The following is a 12,835-nucleotide window of genomic DNA, read 5'->3' on the forward strand; positions in this document are numbered from 1 at the left end:
GCTGGACCTGTTTTCTAGTGTTGCCTTTTCAGCAACAAAGTGAATAAAATCAGCAATCTTTTCTCCCTGTCAGCAGCCGTGGTTACTGACTGTGGGTATAGATGACTGCTCACGCCCAAGGAGGTTATAAATAAGCCTTTTGAACAGTTATCAAAAACCAGGACACTGGAAAAGTTTCTCCGGGCCCAAAAAAATGTCAGTGAGACCACAACATTGTAGCAGGGGTATATCGCCTGCTCTGGGCTGAGCTCTCTTCCAACTGCCCACTGATTCCCTGTTCTCCCACCTTGCTCTGACGTTGTCCTCGGCTTCCCACATGCCAGGAAAGCAAAGCAGAAAAAGAAACAAGGGATAGATTCTCCTGGGACTTTCACTCTGCTGGTTTTCATCCGGCCGCTGGTCTGTGAGCTAGGGGTAACGTTCAGAGTCATGAAATGCCAACAACAGGGCACAGCTTCCTTGGGGATCTATGGGACCAGTCAGAAGGTGCTCCTCAGGATGTACTAACCATTGAGTGAGAAGGCTGGGCTCCATCTAATCTGTCCCTCCAAAATATCTCCTCATAGCCTGAAACCCCTACATTAAAATCACCACAGGCCACACCCCAAAGACCAGAGCTTTGTCTGCAGAAAACCATAGCTGAAATACACAATGGCTGTTTGATGTTAAATTCAAATATGGCGGGGCTTTTAGAGGAGGGCATCAGATAAAAATGTCAGTCCTGGATGGATGGGATACTTATTGTGCAAGAATAGATGCCTGTGGTTTTACCTCCTTGCAGCATAATCCGTCTTCCTTTGAAAATATGAACTTGATTTCCCTTTGAACATCTTCCTTCTCCATTGTCAGTCCTGAAGTTTTGATGGGTTTGACCTCATTGCCTAGTTCCTGGGATGGGACATGACTCAGGTCTGACCTATCGGAGCTATCATTCTCCTGGCCACAGTGGTTAGTTTAAGAATTGTTGGATGACCAAAGTCAGGAAAATGAGAAGACTCAATTCTGGTACTTCTGGTGACACTACTGGGGAAGATCAATTCTTTTTCCCCTTCACCTGATGTTGATGGACATTGGTCTGCAGTGACCGACAGCCCTCCTGGCTATCCCTGGGAAGATGCTGCCTGAGACTGAAGCCAGTGTACAGGGAACAAGAACTCAGAGACAGAAAGAAACCAAGTCCTGATGACATCATTTGGGCCCCTGGAACTAAAGATCTGTGAAGTCTGAAGTAACTTGATCAAAAAAATTTTGTTAGAATTCTGACACTTCCAAACAAAAGAGTTCTGCAATACCAACAAACAAAGGCAATCTCTATGCATTTCCCAAGTATATCCCAGGCTGGCCCTGTGGTCAATGGATAGGACTCAAGGTGAGTTCTAGGTTTTAAAATCTGTGATTCCAGACTGGACCACACATCTTCCCCAGTGACGGGAATGAACAAAAAGATCTGGGCCACACAATTCATGAGCACATCTGAGGCGTGGCCAGTCAAGTAATCGGTGCCAGCTGGTTAAGAGGTTTTACCCAATTATTTAAATAAAGAAATTGGGTTAGAAGATGGTTATCCAAGTCATGCAGAAGAATAGACCTGTACCTTCCTTAAATATAGAAATGTTTTGCATTACAGGGATTAAAAAACATTTCAGACTTTCTTGGTAAAGTGAATGGTTCTAGTTGTTGCTTTATATCCTCATGTTGTTGTTTTCTGGTTCTTTCCCAGTTTGCCAGCAACGCTGAAAAATTACCCTGTTACCTTGTGGCATTGCACAGCTAAGTTTTCCTTGTCAAGGTGTGTAGATGAGGTGTGTAAACGGCATTGCCTTGACACAACAATGCAACACTGATCAAAGAAGGCAGGAAGCCCTTTCAGATTCCTGCTCCGTGTCTCCACTTATTCAGGCCAATAAAACATGCACTTGCAGCTGATGCTGGCCTGAGTAAAAAATCACAGAGTAGCCAAACCTTTATCTATTGCTAATTTTTTCATATCTATTTTCCTCTGTCTCCCAGGACCCACTCCCCCTGGGACACTGTAGACCTCTGCCAATTTCCTCTCCTAAGTCACTGTCATATCCATCCACTTATTTTGGACTTTGCCATTAACCTTCACCTCTAGCCTGGGCTACAAAGCCCCAGATTGCCTCCTAACAGGTCTCCCTGCGTCAGCACTTGCCCTTTTCCAATCAATTCCCCACACAGCAGCTGAAGCCATCTTTTCAAAATGCAAATTGGATCATGTCACCTCCCTCACTGCAGGGCCTGACATTTTAAGGGCTTTCCATTGCCCTTATTAGAAAGGCCTACACCATTAATATAGCCCTAAATGGCTCTGCACCATCTGGCCCTTGCTTTCCTTCCAAGTCTTATTACTCTATGTGCTCACCCAGACATAGGACCTTCTGTCAACTCTTCATATATTCCTACCACAGGGCCTTTGCACATGCTGCTCCTGTTGCCTGGAATGCCCCTTCCCTTATCCCTGAAGCATCACTTTTTCAGGATGTCCTTTGACTCAGCCACATCCCTCTTTGTAAGCCCTCCTAGCCTCACACTTACTTATATCATACAATTGGATGGTTACTGTCTATCAACTTCAATAGACTGTGAGGTACAAGAGGGCAAGGCCCATGTCCAATTCAGCTCAGCATTGCCTTCCCAGCACCTTGCATAGGTGGCACCTACAAATATTAATACCAACCAATATTCAATGAGCACTTAGAGGGTGTGAGACACTGTTCTAAATTCTTTCTATGAACTCACTCATTTAATTCACATTACAACCCTGAAAAGTAGGGTCATTCCATTTCAAAGATGAGGATAGTGAGGTGCAGAATAGATAAATCAGTTGCCCAAGGTCATAGAGCTATTACACTATAAGTCCAGTTTCCAGCTCTGGCATACTGGTCTACAGCCCATGCTCTCATACTATTCTGCTATAACTCACAGGGTAGGTGCTCATGTCATATTTGCTAAGTGAATCAAAAAATAAACAGAAATGTTCTTTCCCCTTCCCTCGCTCCCATCCTTACCTGGAGGTTCTTCCTATGGGACCCAGCTCTCTATGACCAGCCACCCCTTACAGAATGTGGCTGATCCTCAAGGAATGGTCGTGTTCCCAGCCTCATCATTCCACACCAGCATCCTTCACCAGGGACCAGCTCACAGTCTCCAGTTGTCCTGTGGTGGGGCCTCTGCCTAAGGCAGCCAGTTCCAATTCCAGCTCTACTATATACCTGGTCCCAGTGTGTGACTTGAGCCCTGACCTCTAATTTGCAACTAATGCCTTGGTCCCCACCTCTGCCCTTGGTGTCTCTTGCCCGGGCGCCAGCCCCTGGACCATCTCTGCTTGTCTGCCTTGTCTTTCCTACCTCTGACCTTGGCACATCATCTTGGACTGCCACTTCTGACTTCTGTCATTCACAGCTGTGCTCGCATGCTTCTCTTTAGCATTGGCAAACAGACAAATCAACAAGCCAGCCATCACAGGAGAGAAAATGCCTATCCCTTCGGCTAAAGCCATTGTGCAAATCTTCTGACTGTGATTATGACCCTTCTTGTGAGGAATATCAGGCCAGTTAAGTGCATGGCTTTGCAGTCGATCACACCTGGGATCAAGTCCTGGCCATCTGTGGTGACTATAAAAAGGTGACTTCTATGCACCTTAGTGTACCCATATGTAAAATGGGTATAATGATCAGATTTATCTCACAGCATTTAAAGAGGCATTCTACACGAAGCCATTAGCGTGTCAGGTCATAGCCAGTGGTCTATTATGATTATCATTGGTTACAATCAACATCAGCAGCAGCAGTACATTTACCATAGTCATTCACATCGGCCATAGCATAGTGTTTAAGGGCACAAGCTCTGTAGCTAGAGAATGCCCAAGTTTAAATTCTGCTTTTCTACTTCCAAGCAATGTGGCCTTGGGCTACTCAGCCTCTCATGCCTCGTGTATACCACTTGTAAAATGGGAATAACAACTGTGCCTACCCCATAGGGTTGTTGTGAGGACTGAGTGAGTTTAGTTTATGGAAAGTGCTTAGAAAAATGTCCAGTCCATATAAACACTCAATAATGTTAGTTGTTCTTGATGTTGTTATTATTTCTACTTCTAATGCTATGATTACGCAGGCTGCAAGCTGCTTTACAGGCATGTTTAGGGACTGGCAAAGTTAAAGCGCTTCTGCAAGGCTCCTGCATTGCAGTGCTATAAATGGTGGCTGTGCCTGCCTGACTCACTCTGTGTAAGCATAAGGGATGAATTGTGTTTTCCAAGGAGAAGGGAACGGTACACTCCCAGTTCTAAACACATCGGGAGGGGCCAAATCCCAGATCTGAGGCTGACAAGCCACTGCAGCTATCTTTTTTTTTCCAGATCTGTTCTGAGGAAAAATGCTGCCCACAGAAAGATCACACTTCATGCCAGATTAAACACTACAGACTTATTCAATAACATAAGTTACTGACCATGGAAGAAAAAAGAATCCATCATCTTGAAATCTAGCTTTATCTGAAGGATCAAGGTGCTTTCACTAAGCCTTTTGTGGCACGTACCTGGTATTCAGACTGTGATTCTAGGATTTAAAGATATGCAGATAGTTTAGAATGCTACTAAAAAAAAAACTACTGAATTTTCCAGCAAAATTCAAATGTAAACAGTGAGGGACAGCAGCAAAAACACCAGCTTTCGAAGTCTAGTCGTCGGTGTATGTATGCGCAGCGTAGGATGTGAAAGGCTATTTAGGGTCTGCTCCAGTGAGGAATGATGAAGCTGTGCTTAGAATATTAGCCACCATCTTTCTTCGACACTGTCATATCTGACAGAACCATAGAAACGCACACAAAATGACTTTCTTTAATTCCCTGTTTTTCATAGTTTTCTCAGGCTGGTTAGGAAAAAAGGAGCCTGCAGGAGTATTTTCCTTTTTTTTTTTGACAGAGTCTTGCTCCGTCAAAAGGCTGGAGTGCAGTGGTGTGATCCTGGCTCACTGAAACCTCCGCCTCCTCTGTTTAAGTGATTCTTGTGCCTCAGCCTCCCAAGAAGCTGGAACTACAGTCGTGCACCACCGTGCCTGGCTAATTTCTGTATTTTTAGTAGAGATGGAGTTTTGCCATGTTGGCGAGGCTGGTCTTGAACTTCTGGCCTCAGGTGATCTGCCTGCCTCGGCCTCCCAAAGTGTTGGGATTACAGGTGTGAGCCACCATGCCTGGCCCATGCAGGATTATTTTCAAATGTAAAATGCAAACCTGCACAGCTGGTGGATGGTGGGAGAAGTCAGCAGCCACAACAGGTCAAAACTTGAATCAGTGTGTTTGGGAGGAGAAAGAATTACTACTAATAAAAAGTAGCAGGAAACCATTACAGAAGGTCATATGTGTCAAAGACTATATTAATGATTTTAAATGCATTTATCATTTAATCCTCACCAAAGCTATACAAAGGAAGTACGACAGGAACACCTTTATCCATTTATTCACAAAATTCCATGGATGAGGAAATTCAGTTTTGCAGAGTTTAGGTGACTTGTTCAACGCCACACAACTCCTAAATGATGAAGGTTTGATCTCATCCCAACAAGTGTGACTCCAGAACCAGTAATCCTAACTATTAATTAATTAGAAAGACAAAAAATTAGGGCTCATGTAAGAACTTCAGAGACTAATGATGGCTTAATATCATGCCCATCTTATCAGTTCACTCTGTCATCTGCACCTTCTAGTAGGGTCACCGCTAACCACAGGAGGCTACTGAAATTTAAATGAATTAAAATTAAATAAAATTTAAACTTCAGGCCATTGCTGCTGAGTACTTAAAATGTGTCTAGTGCAAGTATTGGCCTGAAATTTTAATTACATTTAATTTTAATTCATTTAAATTTCCACAGCCCCATATGGCTGCCATATTAGACAGTGTTGATCTCAGGAGTTTTTTTTCCCTCAGTTTTATCAGGCATGGTCAGGGTTGCTTCCCAAAAATCTGAGGCAAAGGGGCATTCGTTGCTTTGCCCAAAGATCCTAGAAAATCATGAGAGTAAATCTCCCACGATGTCTTCTTTCGGAATGGAAACTGCGTCCACTCCCTCCTTAGGAAGGGAAATTGAGTGTCTTCCTCACTCGCCCTTTCCAGCGTTCCTCAACCTCTAGCCCTCCTGATTTCCTCATGAGCCACAACGTGAGGATGATACAGTCAGAGCAGACAAACCCAGGCACATCTCCCCTCAGACAATGGTGCACATCCGCCTCAGCAGAGATCTGCTTAACACGCAGATTCCTGGGCCCCACCTCTTTCGAGTTCTGATACAAGGGGTTGGGGGAGGCCCAGGAGCCTATGATTGAATCAAGCACCCCCAGGATTCTAATGCAGGTGGTCCAGCTTTGAGAAACTCTTCTTCAGAGGCTGAAGTATATATTTATCTGCTGTCCTCTTAAATAATTATAGCACATAAATCTTTCGAGAATAACATAACCTGGGCTGGAAGCCAGGCAGTCATCACTCTGCACTAATTGCTCACTTCTAAGACATCGGGCAAGGCGCTTAGTCACCAAGGCCTCATTTTTTTTTTTTCCATCTGAAACATGGGGATGAGGATATCTACTCTTTGTTCTTGGACAAATGGGAATACAGATGTGGATGTATTTGAGGAGGATAGAAAGTAAAACCCACTGCATGGACAAGCTACAACTCAGAGCCTCGTTTTGTTTGTCCAGCAGTGTTGAAATAGATTTCATATTTTAAAAAATCCACATTTTTAACTTCTCTGGAAAAACTGGAAGATCTGACAGGATGGGGCTTGTATTAGACTGGCAGCCTGGTGTGATTAAGAGCAAGGTTCTGGAATCATATGCACAGGTTCAAATCCCTGCTCTACCACTCTAAAAGCTGAGTGACTTTGGGTGAGTCCCTCAACCTCTCCATTTCTGTTTCTTCAACTCTGAAATGAGAATCGTAACAATATTCCTCCCTCACAGTGTTATGACAATGTAATTAAGCAAGCTAATATTTATGACGTGCCTAGAACAATGTTTGACACACTGCAAGAGCTACATAAGGGTTAGGTGGATACATAAATATCCCGCACGTGGCAACAAGCAGCTGGAGCTGAGCAGTGGCCGTCCCCTTCGAATGGGGCTGACATTATCACAGTCTCTACCCAGACACCACCGAGTATGGAACCTTGCTGTAAGGGGCAGACGTATGTCTCCCTCCTCTGGTACCCTGCCCACAAAGGGGCAGATATACTTAGCGCATCTTAGAGCACTACTCTTCTCCAGCTATCAGTGGTGAAGGACCAGTTTGTTTTTATTTTCAATCCCTTGTGGACTGACATATGGCCCTGCTGAGCATGTCTGCGACACAGCACAAAGCACAAAGAGCTCAGTATGTGAGTTCTATAACACCCTGATTGGTCTACACCCTGATCAATATGACAAGCCTGCTGAAAACGCACTTGGATGGCAGCGCAACATCGAACTGCTCTAAGAGTTTCTAAACACTTTGAGTTTCAGTACTAATCTCGCTGCTGATGGGTGATAGTTCTCAGCCAGTGTTATCCTCAGATTCTGCTTTAAGTAGCACCATCACAGAGAAAATCTACATTACTCTATTTTTCCCACATTGAAAAATATTTTTAAAATAATATTTAAAATATTAAATCAATAATATTAATTTTTTTTTTTTTTTTTTTTTTAAGAGACAGGTTGTCACTCTGCTGCCCAGGCTGGAGTGCAGAGGTGGGATCATTGCTTAGTGCAGCCTCAACTTCCTGGGCTCAAGTGATCCTCCTGCTTTAGTCTCCTAAGTAGCTGGGACTATGAGCACGTGCCACCAAGTCCAACTAATTTTTATATATATATTTGTACATACTATATCATATATATTTAAATATTATATATAATATATACACACACGATATATGTTATATATAATACATAATATATATATATGCACAATATATGTATTTTATATATATATATACACACATACATGTTTGTAGAGACAGAGTCTCACTATGTTGCCCAGGCTGGTCTCAAACTCCTGGCCTCAAGTGATCCTCCTGCCTTGGCCTCCCAAAGTGCTGGAATTACAGGCATGAGCCACCATGCCTGGCCAACATCAGTCTTCCCACACACACAAAACCAGCTGGACAACTTCACTGGAGAGAGAAGCATGCCATTATCTCTCTCTCCACTTCTGTTCTTTTCAGCCTGCCTGTCTTCTCCTTGTCTAGCCAGACATTTCTTACGTCTTTATCTGCACTTTGAAGCCCGTTTCCTGGTGAGAAACAGGTTCAGAACAGTCTCAGAAGCTGTCATGGATGCTTTGGTGCCCCAGGCAGCACCAGGCTGGGGCAACTGGGCTCCAGGTGCTGTGAGTACTGCCATCAGCTCACAGCTACACCTTCTCCACCTTCATATGGTAGGAGGGGCAAACAAGTTCCCTTGGGCCTCTTTTATAAGGGCATTAATCCCACTCATGAGGTCTCCACCCTCATGACTTAGTCACTTCCCAAAAGGCCCCATCTCCTAATGCCATCACCTTGGGTTTTAGGATCTTAACTTAGGAATTTTGGGGAAAACATTCAGACCATAGTATTTTCTTTCTTTAATGCTGCCTTTGGCCAACAGGAGCTGCCTTGCCCCAAGCCCACATAAACAATCTCATCCCCTTGTCACTCCTCAGCAGCCCAAAGCTGATGACCAACTGACACGATGGTACAAAACATCAGCCCCTTTGTCACAAGAAGCAATGACTCTATAGCGCAACTCATCCATCAGAGTCCCCTGTGGGATCAGGCAGAAGCCAGACCCCAGTGGAGACACCATTCCTCACTTGGCTCCTCCCCATGCCCTGTCCTCTTTCTCTCACTCCCCTTCTCTTGGGAGCACTCCCTCAATATATCACAGGCATCTGGACCCGTCTCAGGCTTTGTTTACAGGGAAGCCCATCAAAGATAGAAGCCATCCCAAACTTGGGTTTACCTTCCTCAGCAGCCTATTGGAAGAGGGCACATGGCAGAAACAACATTAAAATCCTGAGGACCAGGCTGGGCACGGTGGCTCACGCCTGTAATCCTGCCACTTTGGGAGGCCAAGGCAGGTGGATCACGAGGTCAGGAGATCAAGACCATCCTGGCTAACACGGTGAAACGCCATGTCTACTAAAAATACAAGAAATTAGCCAGGCATGGTGGCGGGCGCCTGTAGTCCCAGCTACTCAGGAGGCTGAGGCAGGAGAAAGGCGTGAACCCAGGAGGAGGAGCTTGCAGTGAGCAGGGATCGTGCCACTGCACTCCAGCCTGGGAGACAGAGCACGAGACTCCATTTCAAAAAAAAAAAAAAAAAAATCCTGAGGACCAGCATCCAGTCATCCAGAGATTACCCTCTTGCTATCTGTTTTCGAGGTGAACAGGACCTACCTGTTGCATTAGACAGGGCCAGGGATTCCATGGAGCCCCGAGGGGTCTGCTCTGTGGGCGTCATGTCCTCTGTGTATTTCAGGGAACTGATGGGATGACGGGTCCGACACTGCTGAGTGGACATGCCCCCTTCCTCTTCCTCTTCCTCCTCATATTTGGGGACTTGGATGCTGCCTCGGGTCTCACTGAAACTCTGACTAGACATATCACTGTAGCTCTCCTGAGATCTCAGCCTGCCCGGGTAATAGTCTTCTCGGCATTCCTTGATGAAGCTGCCAGCATGTCCTGTCATGGCCAGTGACGAGCTCCTTTTGGGGTTGCTGAAGTGCTTGCCCCACATTTCGGACTGGGCCCCAGCCCCTTGCCCTCCTGGACTGTAGGAAGTTCTGATGTTGCACTGGCTGAGGAGCTGCAGAGGGCTCTGGGACTGGTTCTGCTCCATCTTGTTCCCATAATGGTAGGGCTCTTCCCGGCTCCTCCAGATGGGGTCCCGGTTGAGGCTGGGTGTCTGGCTGGACAGGCTGAGCATGTCCATCTGCAGTGACAGGGGGTCTACATCGGCTGACAGCCGGTTGGAACTCACTTGCAGCTGGCTGTGCTGGTTCAGCATGGGCTCCTCCGTCTTGCCCTTGTTCTTGCCAATTTTGGCACTGCGCCGGGACTCCTTGGCCCTGGCGTTCTGGAAGGCGGAATCGGAGGAGTCAGAACCATTGGGGTCTTCCCCAGCACTGCAGGCCCGTGAGCAGAATATCTGGCCCTGCTTTGGGAGGAATGGCCGCCCCAGGAGGGATTTCTTGCAGTGAGCACAGCAGAAACAGGTCTCGGTGGCGTGCCAATGTTGGCCGTCATAGGTCATTTGACCTTGGTCGATACCTAAAAAAATGAGAGACATTGGAGAGGCTGATGAGCTGGCTCAGAGCTCCGCCCTGGGACATGAAACACACAGCACCGTGGTTTGTCTCAGGATTCCAGGTGTGGCAGGATAAGTGGTCAATAAATCAACAATCAGACCCTTATGTAAATGGTATTCATGTCCTATGACGAGAACTCCTTGTTATACTAGAATGCACCTTAACTCATTTCCTCCAAGCACAAAGACTCTAGGTTAAAACGGCTTGTCTATGAATCCTTCTGCCTGGGACACATTTTCCCCTGACAAATAGCAATAGTAATATTAACATATGATCTTGTACTGCTTTAAGAGCTTTATATATGTAAACTCATTTAATCACTCAGCTCCTTGAGCTAGCTTTCTAATACTATTCGCAGTTTTCACATGAGAAAATAGAGGCAGATGAGGCTAAGTACCTTGCACAGGGTAACATAACTAGGAACCAGAGACGAGATCTGTACCCAGGAAGTCTTATTCTCAACCATGACATTGACACTATCTCCTTCACTCTAGTTAGGCATCTGCTTGAAAGCCAACTCCTCTGAGAAGTCTTCCTATCCACACTAAATAGGGATTCTCCATTACTCTCCACCCTTACCTGCTGGAGTTTTCTTGATAGCATTAATACCGCTTTACATTGCAACAGTATACCTATGCATCTGTTTATTATTTCGCTCCCCCACTAAAAGTGAAGCGCTATGAGGACAGACTCATTGAGTTTCTACAGCATCTCCAGGACCTGGAACATGGCCTGGTGTATGACAGGGCTCTTTGTGTATAGATAGACCGAGTGAATCCCATTACTAACATATGCTATTCCAATGGGTAAGTCACAGCAGCAACTCAGTGGATGCTACGGTGAATGTTTTCTCCAAAACTCCTAAGTTGAAATCCTAAATCCTAAAGTGATAGCATTAGGAGACGGAGCTTTTTGGGAGGTGACTAGGTCATGAGAGTGGAGACCTCATGAATGAAATTAGTGCCCTTATAAAAGTGGCCCAAGGGAACTTGTTTGCTCCTTGCACCATATGATGACTCTGCCAGAAGGCATCATCCAGGAAACAGAAAAAAGGCCCTCAGCAGACACTGCATTTGCTGGTGCCTTGAGTTTGAACTTCCCAGCTTTCAAGCTGTCAGCAATACATTTCTGTTACTCAGAAGCCACCCAGTCTGTGCTATTCCGTTAAGGCAGTCTCAACAGACTTAGTGGGAAATAAAAATGTGGATTTCCACTCTTGTTAAGGAAAAATCCGCTTTTGGTAAAGAAAAACCTAGACGTGGTATTGCCAAAGCTATTGCCCCTCTGGGAGCATAAGTACCCTTTGCTTAATTTCATCAGGAAAGGAAGAGGTACAATTCCTCCCTGTGACAGGACTGTGCCAAGTTTATACAGCCTGGCCACACTGCATACTAAGGGAGACTCCCACAGCTCCGGGGGTTCTGCCTTCTCATCATCTCTGCCCTCTTCTGGTTATAGGACTTCATCTCCCTGTGGGACACCATTTCCCTGCCATCTTCAGGCCGTGAGCTTTCGGTGGGGCAAAAGCTGACCTGGGGCCCAACATAGGCCAGCAAAAAAAATCTGCTCTCCTGGCACCCAGGGACTGATTCAGGGGTGGGCAAGTGACCTGCACTAAGCCAACACCTCTCATTGCTTTTTCTAAGGCAGGACTTTTGCTAAGGCAGTCACACAGCAGGCTCTTTTTATAGCAGTTGTAAAACTGGCAGAATGGAAACTGGGAGCTGCTGGGGCCCGCTCCCGTGGGGAGGGCCTGCTGGGAATATAGCCTCAAGCTATGACTGTAGGGTGGACCAGGACCCTTGCAGTCTCCTGATGCATAATGATACACGGCTTCCCAGAAAAAAGGACGAATGTGGCCTTTATCTTCAGTGGTTCAGAGTTCCTGAGCCTGGACTTTCAAGGAAGAACTTCTGGAAACTTGTCTAAAGAGGCAATGAACAAGAAATTAGGGAGAAGAAGAGAAATGCAAGAACAAAAGGCCACCGGCCCAAGCAGCCTACATTTCTCCTCCGCTGTCTATCCCCGGACTCACTTCTGTGTCTATGGAGCCCAGGGAGACAGGAATGAGGGCAATTCTTCTTGTACTAGCTCTTTCCCAAACTATGGGATTCTCTTTTCATTTTGGAACCTGGCCTTAGAGACTAAGAGGGGATTTTTTTTATAGGGATAGGAGCAGCCACAAGGGTCACCCCAAGTGGGAGAGAGGGAACTGTGTGAATCAACTGAATCAACTCCATCTTTTTTTTTTTTTTTTTTTTGAGACGGATCAACTCCATCTCTCACAGCACCAGTGCTCCCCAGCAGAGTGAGAAATAGCCAGCTGTGGTGGGGCTAGAAACAGACAACCCCAAACGCCATGGACACTTCCTCCCCAGACTCTTGAGAGAAAGCCAGGGCAGACATCACAGGGACACGGGACTCTGCAGTAGTTAAGCATAAGGCTTCGGGACCATGATGAACACAGGTTCAAATCCCACCTCCATCCCATTGCAGCTGGTTGTA

At 45.8% G+C, this 12,835-nt stretch overlaps 1 protein-coding gene across 1 annotated transcript in view; it reads right to left on the reverse strand.

Moving 5' to 3' along the window:
- The window catches only part of PRICKLE2 (prickle planar cell polarity protein 2), a 101,762-nt gene that overhangs the window by 39,701 nt on the left and 49,226 nt on the right, over positions 1-12,835 (reverse strand). Inside the window, exon 6 of the mRNA XM_032149436.2 lies at positions 9,420-10,292. Within this exon, the coding sequence (XP_032005327.1) occupies positions 9,420-10,292 (873 nt within the window). The remainder of the gene's footprint in view (positions 1-9,419; positions 10,293-12,835) is intronic.

This window comes from Hylobates moloch, unplaced genomic scaffold (genome assembly GCF_009828535.3).
Source record: "Hylobates moloch isolate HMO894 unplaced genomic scaffold, HMol_V3 SCAFFOLD_4, whole genome shotgun sequence".
NCBI lineage: Eukaryota > Metazoa > Chordata > Mammalia > Primates > Hylobatidae > Hylobates > Hylobates moloch.